The sequence below is a fragment of the Cynoglossus semilaevis genome, chromosome 19 (assembly GCF_000523025.1).
Source record: "Cynoglossus semilaevis isolate Cse_v1.0 chromosome 19, Cse_v1.0, whole genome shotgun sequence".
In the NCBI taxonomy this organism is placed as follows: Eukaryota; Metazoa; Chordata; class Actinopteri; order Pleuronectiformes; family Cynoglossidae; genus Cynoglossus; species Cynoglossus semilaevis.
The window spans coordinates 13,521,151-13,539,930 of record NC_024325.1 but is presented as its reverse complement, the minus strand read 5'-3'; the positions used below and the strand labels follow the sequence as shown (position 1 = coordinate 13,539,930).

The window sequence follows — 18,780 nt, the reverse complement described above, 5'->3', positions numbered from 1 at the left end:
CTCAAACTCTGTCTTCAGTCATAGCTACATATCATGGGAATTGACCTTCCAATTTTATTTCACATTCCTTGACAATCTCCTCACTATGTGCATGTTCTGTTGTTCACCGCAGCCAAGACTTTCTGGTGTCTAACTAAATGATCCCTCCAAATGACCCGATTCTCTCTTTTATTGCACAATTACACTTCTGTATCCTTCAGGACTCTACATCTTTGCTCCGCAAGTTAGTTATTGACTTGGAGGCTGCTGCAGGAATTCTCATATAATTATTTAATTCACTACAGAAATGTGATAGGTGGATTTAAAGAAACTCATAAGAGTAGTACTATTACTCAAGAATCTTTTATTGAACAAGTTTCTCATAGTATTATATCTAGTAAAATAAATATTTTAGTTTTTGCAGGTGGGGTTTTAAAATATAGCATAAGTTTAAAACGCCAAATAAATGCATTTTCACTAGTATTAACATAGGATTTAACTGTCTTACATAAAAAGGGGATTTTTCTGTCCGCAGCAGTGATAATATTTTAACTCAGCTATTTATAAAAACCTCACCTAACGAAATATTCTGGACTATATCTTTAATTTATGGTTAACTGTATGAAAGTTACTTTTCTGTAAAAAAAAAACGGAGAACATTTTGTAAGTGCTCCAAAAATAATACACACACTATGCTGTAATTATGACTAACTCATCTCACAAAATCGTTTCAAAATTAGATTTCCTCTTGTCAAACATCCAACGGCAATAAATTCGCACTTCCGGGTTTTGCCGGAGGCGCTCGGCAAAATCCGACGGTGCTCGTGTTCTCCTCGTCTCTCGTTCTGTATCCTGAGCGCACTGTGGTCCCACACTGGCTCCGGCGACACAACTGATGGTGACGGCTCACAAACTTGGCTTAAAAACTGCTCGTCCTTCGGATCACATCCGTCTACGACTTTTAATCTAACGGAAAAAGGAACATTTCACATTTATCTTGTACATGCTCACAGAAAAATCCCGAATTCTGCACCAAAGCACTCGGGGTTACAGTGGCCAGGTGCACGAAAACTGGGGCAATAGCTGTTTAGTTTTGGAGGATGTCTGCAGACGAGTAGCCCTTTTGGGAGCCATACACGTTAATTTTTTTTTTTTTTTTTTGGCAAAGCATTTCCGATTTCTGCGCCACTGTTTTGCCTTTTTCGTTTGGGAAAAACTACAGGAGACAGAATGGAAAGGAATTTACTTTGGGTGATCACAGCTGCTGCGTCCAAAGGTAAGAAAAGAAAGTGTGGGACCCAGTCAATACTTGTAATAATGCTAATTAACACTTGATGAAGGCGCAGACCTCAGATTATGGCTGCAATAAACTCTGTGCATTTCTGGCACAGAGGTTCGTGCATCATCACCGGAGAAGATAAATGCTCTCCTGCATCTCCGGGGACACCGTGTGTCTCTACGAGAACCTAGTTGGTGCAATGTAAAAAATGTAGTTTTATATTTGTGTGCATGCATGTGTAGTACCGGGCTAGTATCTATTAGAATTGATCAAATACTAGGGTTGTCGTCGTCCTAATTCTTCATTGACAACATTTAATGACTTTTTATTTATGGTCCTTAGGGAAGAAAAAGAAAAACGCTCAATAGATTACATTATGGAGCGTTTACTATAAGGGACCAGGTAGTGATATTATATTACAGTGTATCCATTTATAATTCATTAGTATCAGGTCGGGTGAAAACGTAAACTAAATTGTTCTAATTGGACACATGTGCATGTGACCCACTTCATGTTGTTCCCTTATTCAGATTCCAGGTTGATTTAATATAGTTCTACATTTTCTGTCGTTATAAAAAGTAAGGCTCTGTACAGCACGACACACAGAGCTGTTAATCTGTTTTGTTTGTTTGTTTGTTTACTAATGCTCATGATATAAGTAGAAATTGCATGTGTAGTGCAGAGGTGACCCACTTCATGATCTACTGTTTATGTAATGTATTGCATGTGTAATGCAGATATTTACAACTTCATGATCTACTGTTTATGTAATGTTTAGTCATTTTAAAAATGTACCAGTAAAACCAGGCATTTACATCCCTCTGTCTGTAAAAGCCAAATCATTTAATCACTTTTCCATTTCTGTTTCCATGGTAGGAACACGTTATAAAGTTTATTAAAAAAGAACTAATTATGTGTTTTAGTTATTTTTTATTAAAGTCATGAACTTAACACTTCTAATTTAACGTTAAACCCATGTGACCACTGAACAGATGAGCTCAAACCCAGGTGTCAGTGGACATGTTTTAGAGGTAAAAAAAAAAAAGAAAAAAACACATAACTCTGCCATGTGTGTGTTTGTGAATTGCTGCACTGCATTCAAAGATGAGAAAAAAAATGCTATTTTGGTTTAATGCACTGTAAGACTTTTGTAGAGGACAGTTCTGTACCTGATGTAAAAATGTGTAGAGTAAGGAAACAAAGGATAAAAGGACTGTTTCTGCTAATTTTAGTTTCACTATCATCGTGTCTTCCCAGTTAATTAATCTTTTCATTAAATTCTTGTACATTCATCCATTTTTCTAAACATGTTAATTAGTAAATACCGTGCTTTTCTCATCTTGTTAACTGAGCAACGTGATTCAACACTACACTCCGTTATATATAAACTCTGCAGACACATCTGGCAGGGGCGACCAGGCTTAATTGTTCTGCCCAGGGACACATTGGCATGCTGAGTTGTGAAGCCTTGGGTCAAATCTTTTTTTTTTCCCCCCTTTCAAAGACAACAAACTCTGACTATTGATCCACCGCAACCTCACAATATTGTCTTTTGAGAAAAATGTTCTTTTGACTCTGTGGAGTCCGCAGTCATAGATCAGTGGGTAGACAGGGTATTCTTTCAACCAGAAGGTTAGGGGTTTGATTCCAGCTGCATACAAATATGTCTTCATGCAGAAGAACTCAACCAGAATTGCTCACCATATTCATACGTAAGGCATGGCGATCCTAAGCCTGAACAAAATTCTGAACAAAAATGCTGTGTCTGTAGAAATATGTGCGCAAATCACATATGTGGATTACCCACTATGGAGACCCCTAAAGAAGGGAGCAGCAGAAAAAGATTCTTCTTTTGTGAATTTGACACATCCCTAGTTGTCACTGGGTTAAGGAAAAGAATAAATCTTTGTTCAGCAACAGTGAGTGTTGTTCATCTCTGCCGTTCCACTCAGGCTGTGTGAGTGCACTGTGCTTTGGATGTTCTCTGTTTAAAGACATGACAGTCTTTGCTTCTGAGCCTTCGGGTGCAGTGTTCACACTGTCTGAATGCAAACAGTAGCAGCTCAACATTGAATATGCTGTGACAACCACATTGTGATCAGAAATGCCCCTGAAATGTCTTTGCAACTTTTGCCTCACACTCTTTTTATTCTTCCAGTTGTACATGACTCTGACAAACCACCAACTAAACCACTCAACTTTTTTTTTTTTCATTTTCCCCCATATACAGGCTAACTGCGTGATGAAATGATGGCGAAGAATCATTGGTTGGGAAAAATGCTTCTTCAACCTAGTTTCTCTCAGCTATTCCATTTATACGTCATACTCTTCTGTTTTACCCCAACTCATGCTCAGTTCTTGCCAGAACCAAGGGCAGGACCCGGCCTCCTCCTCTTCACGCAGCCGGTCTATAATGCCTGCATATCAGAGAACTCTGCTACAAGAACGTATACCAGAAGTGACGTAAAAATGGGAATAATTCTGGCTCCGCCTCGATCCTTAAGCATTAGTTATTCCATTGTGTCCAGAGACGACGAGGGAATCTTCGAGGCTGAAGAGTTTGTAATGGGAGACTTTTGCTTTCTCCGTATTCACACCAAGGGAGGAGACAGTGGCATGTTGAATCGAGAAGTCCAGGACAATTACACACTGATTGTCAAAGCATCAGCCCAGGGAGGCTTGGAGGCTTTGGCCACTGTTTATATTAAGGTGCTGGATACCAATGACCTCCGACCTCTTTTCTCCCCGGTCTCTTATTCATTTGTTGTCCCTGAAAATGCCCCTCTGGGAGCCAGCATCGGACGTGTTACAGCCACGGATGCTGACATGGGCTCCAATGGAGAGTTTTACTACTTTTTTGGAGACAAAGTTAAAGACTTTGCTGTTCATCCAACCAGCGGGGTCATCACCCTCACAGGTCAGCCCAGTGTGGACAAGCAGGACCGCTTTGAGTTGGAGGTGCAGGTGGTTGACAGAGGGATGAAACTCTACGGGAACACTGGCGTCAGTGGCACGGCCAGACTGGTCCTGACCGTGCAGCGGGTCAATGAATTTGCTCCCGTACTCAGCGCAGTAGCTGTTGTTCCATCGTGGATGGACAGTGACCCAATATATGCTGTAGTGACTGTGGAGGACAGAGACGAAGGAGTGTCCGGTGACATCGAGTGGGTGTCCATTATTGAGGGTGACCCCTTGGAACAATTTGTGGTTGATCGCTCACCTTTAGGGAATGAGTACAGAGTTAAAACCACAGAGTTTGTTGATTGGGACACTTTCCCTTATGGCTGCAATTTAACCTTTCAGGCCAAAGACAGAGGAATACCTGCCAAGCTCTCAAACATCCAAGTGGTTCAGCTGCAGCTCACAAAGCCAGAACCGCTGCTGCCAAAATTCCATAAGGGTGTTTACGTAGCTAAGCTGAGTGAAATAGCTCCCCCAGGGACCATTGTGGAGGTGGTTAAAGTCACGCCAGCATCTCCGAGTGTCAATTACAGCTTCAGCAGCCTCTCAGACCCTGTGTACTTTGAAATTAACTATTTGACAGGAGTTATTACCACCACAAGGCACCTGAAGACAATATCGCAGGATTTTATGGAGCTAAAAGTAGTCGAAACTATTAGCCAGGAGCAAACAACGGTTCAAATTATTATAGAGGACGCAAATGACAATTCCCCTGTGTTCAACAGGCCGTTCTACGACGTTGCTTTCAACGAGAGCACACCTATAGGCACGGTTCTTCTTGTGGTGTCTGCCGTGGATCATGATAAAGGAGAGAATGGCCGTGTCACTCATACCATCAGTGGAGAAGAGTCGCTTCCATTTGCCATCGACCCAGACTCTGGTGAGGTGAGGGTCACAAAAGACCTGGACTATGAGTCATCAGATGACATTTATACTTTTGCAGTGCGAGCGTCAGACTGGGGTTCACCCTACAGACGGGAGAGCGAGGTCAACGTCACCGTTCGTCTGATCAATATCAATGACAACCGGCCTCTTTTTGAGAGGGTTTCCTGCAGGGGGATGATAAGCCGTGACTTCCCCGTGGGTCAAACCATTGTCGCCTTGTCTGTCGTCGACATAGACGAGCTGGAAATGGTAAAGTATCAGATTCTGTCAGGCAACGATTTGGACTATTTTCAGATTAATCCAGATTCTGGGGCTTTGTCTCTGAAAAGATCCTTGGCAGTAGAAAACATCAAAACTGGAATTTTCAATTTTAAAGTTATCGCGACCGACGGGGAGCTTTTCTCTGAGCCCACGTTTGTGAACGTGTCAGTGGTGAGGGGCAGAATTCCACCCAGGTCGTTCACCTGCAAAGAGACCAGAGTGGCACAGCTGTTGGCGGAAAAAATGCTTTCCAAAGCCTCTGCTAAGGCCAGACCACGACCAGACGAGCAAAGTACAGACGTCTTCTCTGTGAACAAACAGGCGCCACAGTTTGAGGCTCTCCCCACTAGTATTCTGGTCAGAGAAGACCTTCCTGCGGGTGCCAGCGTATTTCAGGTCCGAGCCAGAGATGGTGACGCCGGCTTCAACGGCCGCGTTCTTTTCTCCATATCTGACGGCAACAAAGAAAACTGCTTCATCATCAACATGGAAACTGGGTTGATCACTGTTCTGGAGCCGCTTGACCGTGAACGTTTGGATCGTTTTTTTCTTAACATCACCATATACGACCAGGGCGTTCCGCAGCTGTCCAGTTGGAGACTGCTTACTGTGATTGTTGAAGATGCCAACGACAACGACCCTCAGTTTCATCAAGACGGGTATTCAGCTGTTGTGAAAGAAAATTCACCCGTCGGTCTGGAAGTTATTACGATCGCAGCGTTCGACAGAGACTTGGGGCCAAACGGACAGCTCACCTACACCATGCTGACCCCCGCCCCTCAGTTTGGGATCGATCGTGATACGGGAAGTGTATTTGTTAGCAGTTTACTAGACAGGGAAACAACGCCAGCATTTACATTGAAGGTTGAGGTGAGAGACCGGGCCGAGAAAGGAGCTCAGAGGTCTTCGGTGACCACTCTGAGTCTGACCGTTGAGGACGTCAACGATTGCGCTCCAGCTTTCATTCCCAGCAGTTACAGTGCTCGAGTTTTAGAGGACCTCCCACCAGGAGCTGTGATCACCTGGGTGCAGGCCCAAGACCCAGACATCGGTTCTGGAGGACAAGTTCGATACTCCCTGATTGATGACTTCAACAAAACTTTTGAGGTAGGAAAGATAGGCATTTATATTGTCCATAAATCTGATTAATTTCTACCTGACATTTTTTTTAATTTATGCAGATCAGCGCTGTGAGTGGGTTCTTGAGGATTTCAAAAGAACTGGACTTTGAAACACAGCAGGTTTTTAATCTGTCGGTACTTGCCGAGGACAGGGGCGAACCAAGTCTCAGAAGTCAGACGTTTGTGGAGGTAGAGGTGGGTAACACCAACACACCAGACAAAATGATCAAGTGCTTAAGTGAAAAATGAAATTTTAAATCTTCGCTGCTATTTTGCACATTATTTAAAATAAACAAATTTTTAAAAATGTGAAAAAGTTTTTTAAAAAACATGTGACTCCCATTAAACAAATAAAAAGTGAGCAAAAAAAAACCAAAAACACCAGCCATGAACAGCTAAAAGGTTTGCTAATACTGCAGCAATAGAAGCAAAAAAAAAAAAACACCAGCCATAAACAGCAAAAAGGTTTGCTAATACTGCAGCAATAGCTAAAATAGGTCAAAAAAGAAGACTCGATGCCAGCAGGTAATAACTGCATGGTTTATATTTTATAGATTTTGATAAATAGAGCTTTTCCATTTAAAAATCTCTATTTATAAATGTGAACAAACAGAGAGACATAATTTATACTCATTACTTTACACATTAACTTAATTGGTTGTTCTATCCCTTTCAGTTCACGCATAAATCATTTACGGGCATAATTCCATTATTTTATTAAAGCTCGTCATTTACGGGTCAGTGGTTTTACACCACAGCGCAATTAAGTTAATCTGGGATTATGACTTGAATGTTATCTGTGTGACCCACCACATCTCTCCTCCCTGCATTCATTTTACATTGGTTTCACTGTTCATCAGGTGCTGGATGTCAGTGAGAATCTATATGCGCCCTACTTCAGTGACTTTGCCGTAAGAGGCTCAGTGAAGGAGAACTGGCGCGTGGGCACGAACGTCCTGACAGTCAGCGCTCAGGACGAGGACGAGGGCCGCGACGGCGCCTTGAGATACACCATTGGAGGAGGCAGCGGAGTCGGCACTTTCTCCATCGATGAAGACACAGGTGCGACACAAAAATCGATGCTGAGCCTTGTTTATGTCAAGTGATAATTCAATACAGTACAGCGACCTGCTGGGGGCACGTCTGCACCAGTGACGGAAACTAATCAGCCAACATCAGTTGACATCTGATTATTTCTATGACGATGTTACTGTGAGACAAACACAGGTCATTCACTTGTTGGTGAGATCGGTCAGAATAAATAAGTCAGTAAAAAGTCAATTTCTGACATACAGAGACGCAGACTTAAATATTTATTACAGTAACATGTATTGTAAAATGTAAATAAAAGAATTATGACTTCAATCTTAACAATTAAAAATATAAAATATCAGATTGAGTTTAAGATTAGTCCCATTAGAATCTTTTTTAATTCAATTTTTATTCCAGCATTTCTTCATTTTACACTGCATCACATAAAAATCATGATCTCATAATATTACCTCAAAGAATAATTCTGAGATTTAACTCGTTTAATTTTTCATATTCTTTTTTTTTTAGATGTCAGATTTATGCAGTTGATTTATGCAATTGATCTGAATTGTAATTATAATTAAAACAACAATAAAACACTGACTGAAAGCAAAACAAAGACATGAAAATGTTATCTGGAGATCAAATGTAGTCTAGAACCTAGATAAAAAATCACAAAGCAACATAATTTTCAAAAGAATTTTAAGAAAATTTCTTTCAGCACCAGGTCATGGGAGTATGGACCTGTGGTAATAACAAACTCTTTGTGTTCACTGAATGCAGGCGTGCCTTCCAGGAAGACAGTTGTAGAGAATGTGAGGACGGCATCAAAGTCAGAGTCAGAGTCAGAGTCAGAGTCAGGGTGTTGACGGAGCCTCACGTGGGAGCTGTTTACAGAGCAGATCATTACAGTAATGAGGGCAGCGTGGCAGCTAGACTGGCCTCAGGCCACGCACTACAACTGATCTAGAGCTGCACGGATCACATTGATCAAGGCTCTACCTCACGGAACAACAGACCTTAACAAGTGCAGACCCACGTCTGTGACCTTCACAGAGGTGTCTCAGACGACAACAAGCAGGACAATACAGGACAGGAAGTCAGGACAGAGGCTTTTTGGTCAAATTGACTTGTAGCTAAAGTTCAACTTTTAGAATAAGCTTGAGGTATTTGTTGCTGAATCTTTTTGTTATTTTTGTGCCAATTTTAACAAATATTTTGGGGGATCGGTCGTCGTCTTTAGCTTTTAGCGTCGTCTTTTTAGCTTCTAACTATTTGCTTTTTCCCACTATTTTTTTTTGTTACATTTTGACTTTTTAGCATTTTGAGTTTTAGCAACATATTCACCTTTTTTCCTTGATTTATACAAATTTTCAAATTTTCCCATTTATCTTCTATTACTAACAGTACTCTGTCTCTTGGCTGAATTGGGATTTTTGTTTTGTTTTTGGCTTTTGTTCATTTCATTTTAGCTATTGAAAGGTTTACTTTGACAAACCTTTTTGTTCTACCTTTGCACGTGAGTTTGAATACTATCATTAAGTTCTCTTTTGTTGATTAAATTGTCATTTTTCGGATCTCTATTTTTCAAGCTGCAGAACTTGTGCTGTGCCGTGTTGTAGCTAATAATTTAAAGCAACAGCGTGTGGTACAGACGCCTGTATGGACATTTTCCCACTCAGGCTTTGCATTCTTAACTATGTGTTTCACCAGGACATTTATTCCCATATCTTGATATTTCAAGTGCAATTACAGACACCGTATCTGCTCATGCAGTATATGAAATGCCAGTGTCATTGTGCAGTCAGCCATATTTTAATACAAGAAAAGTTCTTGGCATTTGCTATCTTCTTTATTCCCATCAAATAAATAGGATTCGTGTGAGCACAGAGATATTGGCTCGGACATGAGACCCGCCCTCCGACTGCTTTACAAATATCAAGAAAGCGAGGCAGAAGTCAGCATTATTTTAAGTTTCCCATCGGAGCAGGAGACGGAGAACTTCTGAGATCATTTGTCTCTGTCCGTGGTCCTGAAGCTGACCAACCTAATCTCGTCTGTCTGTGAGTGTCCATGCTACAGAAAAAGCCCTAAAATTAGCCTGCCACTCAGTGAGACTCTTTACCTTATATGATACCACTGGGTGCAGTGAAGTCAGTGAAGCAGCGTGATGTGTAAAGGCCCACACTGCAGGTGTAACGTTTAAGTGCCGCTAACAGCTCATCAGGGTCAGAAATTACAATGAGTCGGAGCAAAATGTCCTTGATTCTGTCATGATAGAAGGTTTTAATGCTCCGTGAAAGATGAAAAAAATAGTAGTTAACTTTCAGAAAACCTACTGTAAAATATGCAGCTGTGCCGCCGACACATTCAACCTCACTGTGTGTTTGGCATTAGGCATATTTGGTTAATTTTTAATTTTTTAATGTGGTAAAAAAAATCACATCAGTCAAATAGATAAGAAGTGTGTTGACTAGTCTGATTTAAAAAAAATGGCAAAAAATGGCAGATGATAGTCAAAAAGCAACAGCGATAACTACTGTACTGGTCGACTGACGTCTGACCTTTAACTAGGCTAATTATTATTGACTGTATCTGTAAGAGCAAAGGTCGGAAATACAGATGGGCCGGCACAGAATGTCACCAATAAACCAATGCTAAGTACCAGTCAGTACACAGCTGCTACCAAGTGCAGTGGCTGTGGCTAACGCTTTTACAGTTATCGTTGTGATCTTAGGAAGAATTACCAAAGATAGAGAAAAAAAAAACGTGAATGAACATGGTTAGCATGAACAGTGGCTGAAGAGTGAGGAGTGAAAAGGACAGTTTTTTCAAACAGTTCTGGGAGGCTGCAGAAAAGTTCTAATCTAATCTAGGCATGAAATAAGATGCAGGCAGTTTGTGGGGAAGAAAAGTCTGATGAGACTAGTGTTTTTGGTGAGGATTTCAAAAAGTAGAGCGCATGTCATGAAAAAAACATACCCAGTGTACAGCACTGAGGTGGCAGTGTTGTGCTTTGGGGCTGTTTTTCTTCAACTGGAGCTGGATTTCTGTCTGGGGGGGAAGTGAGTATAAAAAAATTTAAAAATCAGGATATTTTCCAAACAAAACCTCCAGGTGTCTGTCAGGAAGCTGGAGATAGAGAGCATGTTTATATTTTTTTAGGATTTATTTTCTGTATATAGATCCCTCCACCTTTCTGTAAATAGTTCCTGCAGCCGGGACTCTCTGGGCCACGATGGCCTCAGCATGGAGCAACAGAGACGGGCAGAGGTTTTAGATTTTCCTGGGGAAATCAGAGAACTTGTTAGAGCAGAAAGTGAAGGCAGTGGGGAGCGGAAGTGAAGCGGAGAGTGTGGAAGCGAGAGGATGCAGGGTGGGAGTCTGCAGGAGATTAAAAAAAATAGTGGCAGAAAGGAAAAAAAAACTATTGTCAAAGATGTTTTTATTTGATTTTGTTTCCATTGGAAGTTGGGGTTTGTTTTGGAACAGGGTCCCTTTGGAATCAAAGATAAAGAACGTTTATAACCCTTTAAAGTCAATCAGTGACTCTTGTAGTTGAGACTGTCTACATCGAGTGGGTCAAAATTGTGGTCCATATCGTTTTTGTGGTTGCCACGATGCTAGTCATGTACCAACGTTAAGTTCTTTGCTAACATTCTAACTTTACCTTTAAATTTACCTTACGTGCTTTGTTTCGAGGCTAACCTTCAGCACTTTTTTAAAAAAAAAAAATCTTAGCTGATGCTTTGGCTAACGTTAAGCCACTATGGTAATAAATTTAAGATAACAGTACGTTATATATTCATGTAAAATTATTCATGCGATTTTGCTGAATTTATAATTAATATTTAGCTTTTTAAATTATTTTTTCACCAGCTTTTGGCATCTAATAGACTAACTATTAGCTCCCTAACTGTTGTGTATGATACAAACTTGATGTTTTTTTTATAAATGTGTACAAAACTGACAGGCTTGTGGCGAATAAAGCTGTTTCTCTTTGACAACTTTTTTTTTTTTTACCAGTTTTAAATATCATAGCAGCAGCCGATGGCCCTCTGGTGTTTTTACATTATTGAATCTGTCTCTTCTTAAAAAGTTTGCACATCACTGAAGAGGAAGTGGGACAGACAGAGGGGGAAAAAGGGGAATAAAGACAGAAGAAAGTTGAGAAATCCCTTTTGTTTTGCCTGCATAAATTTGGTCTTCTTCAAATCTATCTCCTCTCTGGGTTCTGTGATTCCTCACCAACGACACCTCCATTACCGTATCTGTCATATCTATCATTTATGACTGCTCCATTTTTTACCGCTCTACTCTTGATATTTAAATTGTTAAGATGACTCACTGCTGTGGGTGGAAGGTATAGAAAGCAGGATCTCGTCTGGCTCCAACACTTAGCTCTCCTGCACTTTGAACAGAAATTGGTATTCTTGTCATTGGTTGGAGGGGGGAAAACGAGGCCCTGCAATTTCTCAGCCAGCAGCTGTCTGAAGCCCCTGCTCCTCTATTAGTGGCTTTGCGAGCCGGAGGATTTGTCACAGCCAGGACAAAGCATTCTTTAATTTACAGGCAAACACACTTTTAAAAGTAATCTATTCTACATTCAGCCAGAAAAAAAACAAAAGAAAACAACAACAACAGAAAAAAAGAAAAACCCAGGCTACAAAGATGCAGACCCAGACCCAGTGTGTTTTCTCATCAATCTGATGATTGATTGTTTGATATGTTTGAATTAATTTGGTGTTAGGACCCTAAAGCTGTCCCTCAAGAACAGAATGGAGGCTGAATAGACTTGACAGATGAGTGTGGACCTTCTGTCGAGGACAACATTGTTATTCTCCCTAAAGAAATGCAATTATTTATGAGAAAGACAAATGGTTGTACTTAATGTCCAAATAATCAGCATACTGAGGAAGGGTCCAAATTATTGAGCCGCCGCTCAAATGAATAAAGTGTTAATGTAATAATACTTTGTAATGACAAGTCAGACAAAATGGTAATTACCTCTAATTAAACATGACAGGCACTAGAAGTGATTGGGTCAAATGTGTCAGAAATAATAGGAAATATGGCTGAAATATAACGTTTTCTGTAAAATGGCTGCCAAAAGGAATAAGATGCAGACAAAGTTGGAGGACACGATTAAAAACAATCAGTAACAGGTTCGTCAGGAATATGAAAAACATATAACAACAAATGAGCTTAAAAAAAAACAAAATACCTAAAGGATCATGGCAGTAATGTCATGTACAGTATATACTGTATATATATCTATTTTGGAGTTTTGTCAGATTAGAAATAAAACAACGAATGATGACAATAAAAGTGTAATTCTGTCCATTCATAACACTGTTATTTACGGAGCTCTCAGGAAACACTGAAAACACAGCGATATATCTCTGGTAATAAATTTGTCCTGAAACTGAAGAGTACTGTGAACTTGTAAATTAGAAAATATGTTGTCGCCTGTACGGTTTTGTTGTGTTCACCCTTTGAAGTGAGATATTTATGAGCGGAATGGCTGCTGTCTGGTCTGATTTATATTGAACTCAGCGACAGTTCAAAGAGCTTTTCAAAGAGCCAGCTTTGGTTTCCTCATGTCTCGGTTTGGAGCTTTTTCTTTCTGATGTGGTCTGAAAAGGACAACGTGGTCAAGGACGACGGAGCCCGGGATGCGTTTCAGCGACCGCTCTTTCATGCTCCGTGCTCGCACCGGCTTTTGCTGAGTGTAGATTTATCATAATCTGACATATCGTTGGGATTCTTTCAGATGAAAAGGTAAAACCGTTGACATGCGGCTGTGGAAGCTGGAAACTGTATTAAGTTTGCACCGGAAATAAGGTCAAAGTGTGGCACCGTACATCAGTGAAAGTTTGATTGACAGGTCAAATTACCTTTGGCTACATAGGTAGAGAAAAAAAAGAGACATTTTAAAAAGATATCTAAAGAACTGAAATACTTACAACAAATACCTGAGTGGTATTAAAAGGTTTAGGATTAGGCTGCGGTTAGTGGTAATTTCAACGTTAACCCATGCACCACAGCGTGGACAGTGATGTCGTTCCCAGACTCCTGTGTAAACTCTGTGGGAGTGGACCACTCTGTAGTGTCTCAGCTCCTAACAAGTCCGTTCCCACGGCTGAAGTCTCGCTGTCAAACTCTGCTGGGAGTGAGTGAAACGTGGAGCTGCTGTAATTTCACAGCCATCTGCAGGTTTGATAACGTGCAGCAGCAGCGGCAGCAGCAGCAGCAGCAGCAGCAGCAGCAGCAGCTCGTTCTGCTCACTCCCAAATCTGCCTGCAGTTATTTACTGCTGTTCGACGCCATCTAACTGTAATGTATATAAATGTGTTTTATGACGGCCAATTAGATTTTCCCTGCTGACCTTGCTGCGTCAGGCCTCGCTGCAACGGACAGTGTACAGATACAGGGGGCAGTAAACGCAGCCCAGAATACGAAGTGACGTCTGAGGGCGTGTCTGGCTTTTATGTGTTGCTGTGGACGGTGCTGCTGGTGCTGATGCTAACGGAATGCTAACTGATGCTGGTGCGGATGCTAACGGAAAGAGACGCCAGAGTGTGTGTGGTGTGGTTGTCCAGTCGAAGCTGCTCTAAGACCAATAACAAAGACACCGTCCGTGTCTTTGTGTCAGTGCAGAAATGTGTTTTATGACGGCCAATTAGATTTTCCCTGCTGACCTTGCTGCGTCAGGCCTCGCTGCAACGGACAGTGTACAGATACAGGGGGCAGTAAACGCAGCCCAGAATACGAAGTGACGTCTGAGGGCGTGTCTGGCTTTTATGTGTTGCTGTGGACGGTGCTGCTGGTGCTGATGCTAACGGAATGCTAACTGATGCTGGTGCGGATGCTAACGGAAAGAGACGCCAGAGTGTGTGTAGTGTGGTTGTCCAGTCGAAGCTGCTCTAAGACCAATAACAAAGACACCGTCAGTGTCTTTGTGTCAGTGCAGGGACAGGACAGGACTCTCTGAAGGAAACCTTACCCATATATGGATCAGTCCTGGTTTTAAACATCAACCAATCAACTCCTTTTGTTCTTTTTTTAAAGTCTTATTACCTAAAGTCTCTTCCGAAATCCTTTAGCTGAACGCTAATAATTCTGCTCGTTCTCCTCTGTCACTTTTTCTACCTTTAGTTTTGAGTAGTTGGTGGACTTTGAGCTGCAATATTGCCCCTTAGTGGTAAGTCGTTTCACTCTTAAGCCTTTTACTACCTCCTGCCAAAGAAAGTGGAAAAAAGTAAAAACACCAACAGACGGCAGGATCACTGCAGACAGACGACGACGACGACGATGATGGCGACGATGATGACGATGACGGTGGAGGGGGATTAGGATTAGATTTGTTTTAGTCTGAGGTTTGTTTTCAGGGATATCCCTGAAATATTCCTGCAGGGCCTCTTAACACAATCCACCTGGTGTGTGTGTGTTGTGTGTGTGTGTGTGTCAGTTGACGTCGTGTTTAGCATTGGAGCAGCAGTGGCTGTGGTCAGCTGTGATTAGCTGGAGAAGAGCAGAAACATTAGAGGTGACTGCAGCTCCAGCACTAATGCTGCTGAATGTCACTGGAGCCAAGAGGACACAGAGTTTGTTCCGGAAACTTCTCTGGGAACTTTTACTCCTCAGGTTGTGTTGTAGCGATGACAGAGAATACACACACACTCACACACTCACACCTGTGCCTCTGTGCCAGCTATATTAATCTCTCTTTTGCCGTTTCAACAGGTGTAATTTACACTGCAGCTGTCCTGGACTGTGAGATTAAAGACTCCTATTGGCTCACGGTCCACGCCACTGACACTGGAGTTCCTCCACGCTCTGCCTCCATCCAAGTCTTCATCCAGGTCTGTTATTACATATTTATCTGGCTAATGCTACACCTATCTTGGCATTTCGTTTTATCTGCTCTGTTTTGGCTAAATGTATTTTTTTTCTTGCTTCTGTAAGATATTTAGGAATTCCTTGAATGTCCCGTCTTATTCTTAATGTTAATATGGATTCATTGGCATTATATCTATCTTTCTGACTAACTCTTTAGTTACTTTTTCTAATCCTGAACATAAGTCAGGGGTCTATTGACCGGTTCAGTAGAACTGCAGCGGAATTTTAAGCATGAACTTTATTCCCCAAATCAGATTTTCTCAAACATGCGAACGCCTTAATTGGGGATTTTCAGCCTTAGCACAAATCCTCAGTTAAAGGTTGGAGTTAAAGATGGTGTCTTCTTCTTCTTCTTCTTCTTCTTCTGTGGTGGATCCCACCGCAGTGATGAAAGCGTTTCACAGCTCTCTCTTATCACTGTCTTGTCACCAGAGACAGCCAACCTCCTATTGATTGTACATCTTAAAAAACCAATCAATAGGAAAGCAGCATGAAGTGACATCACTGGAGCCAAACACAAATAGAGGTCATTGATGTGCAATTTTCACTTGGCTTCGTTTTTTACAACCGTCCCGCTGCAGACGGATGATGAATGCTAATGACGTTCTATTCTGGTGCTGTTCACTTGGACCCGTGACAGTTCATGATGTCATTTCGCTGTACAGTATTACAGAAGGCTGGCAATTATCCTGCCCACTGTAATGAACCTCACCATCAGCCCACCCTCATATTTGTCATGTTGTCTTTTCTATTCCTCTTTGACAAAATAAAATATTCCACATTACATCAATTTTCTTACACAGGCACAAAGCAAGTGCTCCAAATAAATGTACGATTTGACCCTGAATTTAGTGCTTTTTGATTTAACAAACATTTCTTATTTCGTCACTGTTTTACAGCAGATGATGAACTAGTTAATATAATGATAATCTGAGTCTCTATAAATTGGAGATTAATAAACCTTGACCCAATCCAATCTGGTAGTTAGCTAGAACATAGCTAACGTTTGGCAAAAATATAGGAAACATACGTATCTAATAGTGAGCCTTAAATTCTGAATAAATATGGAAATTATTCTCTAAGTTGTAGATTTATTATCCAAAATAAAAGCTTTTAGCTAAAAGAAATGTTAGCACATAATTAGTTCAAAAATGTGTTTGAGAGTAAATCACAAATAGTGAAAGCCTTTCACATAGTTTGCCATAAAAAATACAAAAAAAAACCCAAATAATAAAATAAGGAATATCCACATTTTTCAAATCTAGCAGTTTAGAAAAATAATCTTTATCTTTATCTTTAAACCATGAAAATCTATGATCAGCTTAGAAAAAGCTATAATTAGGATAAGAATTTTAAATAGTGAAATAGCCGATGTGAAACTAAATCAAATTAGAAAAGAGAAGCCAGAGGTCTGTCCAAATTAGAGCTTAACGATATCAAGTGCTGAAAAGACGAGACAATGGACGTGGAAAGAGCTGGAATTTGTCCGGGGACGTGACTTTGGTCTTTTGTGCTGGTCGCTCGTGATGAGGATGTTCACTCCAGAGAAAAACAGGGTGAATTAAAAAAAAAAAAAAGAGAAAAACCTCGGCTTCGATTTTGTTCAGCACTAACTAATCCACTGCCTAAACACTCAACCCGTCACTGCTGCACCACTGCTCTACCTTTGAGGATGAACTCCACTCAGCATGAAGTAAAAAAGAAAAATCCACAGCTTTTTTTTTTTTTTTTACTGGCTGCAGGAAACTCAGGTGTAGTGTTAAGTGATCGGCTGCTCCGGTTGCAGCACAAACTCAACCAGGAAGATTAATCAGACCCAGGTTCTCCTCATTCAGCCGGGCCACAGCGGTGTCTTGGCTCAGTCTGCCTCGGAGCAGACACTCCATCAACACTGTGTTTACTATAAATATTCCACATCCATGCTGGGAGAAGGCAAATTAAACGGCCGTGCATTTGAAGAGTGACATCTATGACATTTCATGGGAAATAAATTCCCTTTTCTGATGGATGGCACATGATCCCAAACCAACTCTGTGCTCTATTTCATGGCCTGTTTAGGACATTAAATCAGTGGATAAGCAGAGCAGAGCTTACAGAGTTTACAAACACAGCAACCCTACATTAATATACATACCAATATATACATAAATACATATATAAACAAATAAATATATGAGCTGGTATATTTGATTATTTTATGCATGCTTACCACAAAATCACAGAGGTAAAAAAAAGGCAGCTCTGAACTATTTACTGAGCCACAGCACAAACCAATAATGTGCATTAACATAGTGATGAAGTTTGACAAAAATCTTTGTGAGAAAAGGAGTTTGAGCTAATAGTAAACTCACCAGTAGTGCAGAAGTCGATAAAATAAACCTATAAAACTAAGCCGGCGGCAGTAACTGTCAAAATAATGAAAAATGTTTCCAAAAAGTTTGCCAATAATACGCCACATAAAGCTAAAGGAAGAGGTAAAAGGTAGCTGTGATTAAATGTTAAAAATTATATAGCAATTAAAAAAAACTTTTCAACAACAAATTGCAAAAAAAATCAATAAAATCAGCCTTAAATTATACATATTAACTATTAAGTATACGGTACTTATATATTAGCTCACAAAAGTTTGGCTAAAGATGAGATGTTAAAAAAATATATTATAGATATCAAACAATGTAATTAATTAAAATTAGTTAAGTTAAAAAATAATAATAATAAAAATGAAGAAAATGAAGTTACACAACATAACAAAATAACAAGTGACTGAGCATGGCTATCTTTAGCCACAGCTAAAGGTTAGCCCAAAGTAGCCCCAAAGTGACTATGGGGGAATAGCATTAGGAATTTCAGCTGGTCAAGAAAAGCTGTGATTTCGCCAGGAAATGATGTAATAAATAAACCAGTTCAGCTGAGGTAAAACCAAAACATCATAATTCTGCTCTAATCTGCAGAATCATCTGACACAGGAAGGAGAGTTCAAGTAACGCAAGAACAAAAACACTTGTCTTTTCTTCCTTCCCCGACATTTATGACCTCCTGTTCTCAGGTGGAAGACGTGAACGACAACGCTCCCCTCACCTCAGATCCCATCTACCATCCTGTCGTCATGGAGAACTCTCCAAAGGACGTGTCCGTCATCCGTGTCCAGGCCCAGGACCCTGACCTCACCTCCGTACCCAGCCGTCTGAGTTATCGCATCACAGCTGGCAACCCACAGAATTTCTTCTCCATCCACTCGAAAACAGGTAAGAAACAAACACACACACACACACACACACACGTACATGCACTAATGCAGGCACCATTTGAATGTTAATAACTACAGACAGATTTGTTTTCATTCTTGGTTGGAGTCATTTC

At 40.7% G+C, this 18,780-nt stretch overlaps 1 protein-coding gene across 1 annotated transcript in view; it reads left to right on the top strand.

The window, feature by feature from the left end:
* Positions 1 to 565: 565 nt before the first annotated feature.
* fat3b (FAT atypical cadherin 3b) overlaps positions 566 to 18,780 on the top strand; it is a 77,934-nt gene continuing 59,719 nt past the window's right edge. The window contains exons 1-6 of the mRNA XM_017041824.2: positions 566 to 1,255; positions 3,489 to 6,472; positions 6,547 to 6,681; positions 7,347 to 7,548; positions 15,265 to 15,383; positions 18,467 to 18,665. Coding sequence (XP_016897313.1) covers positions 3,506 to 6,472; positions 6,547 to 6,681; positions 7,347 to 7,548; positions 15,265 to 15,383; positions 18,467 to 18,665 — 3,622 coding nt within the window. The 5' untranslated portion in view covers positions 566 to 1,255; positions 3,489 to 3,505. The remainder of the gene's footprint in view (positions 1,256 to 3,488; positions 6,473 to 6,546; positions 6,682 to 7,346; positions 7,549 to 15,264; positions 15,384 to 18,466; positions 18,666 to 18,780) is intronic.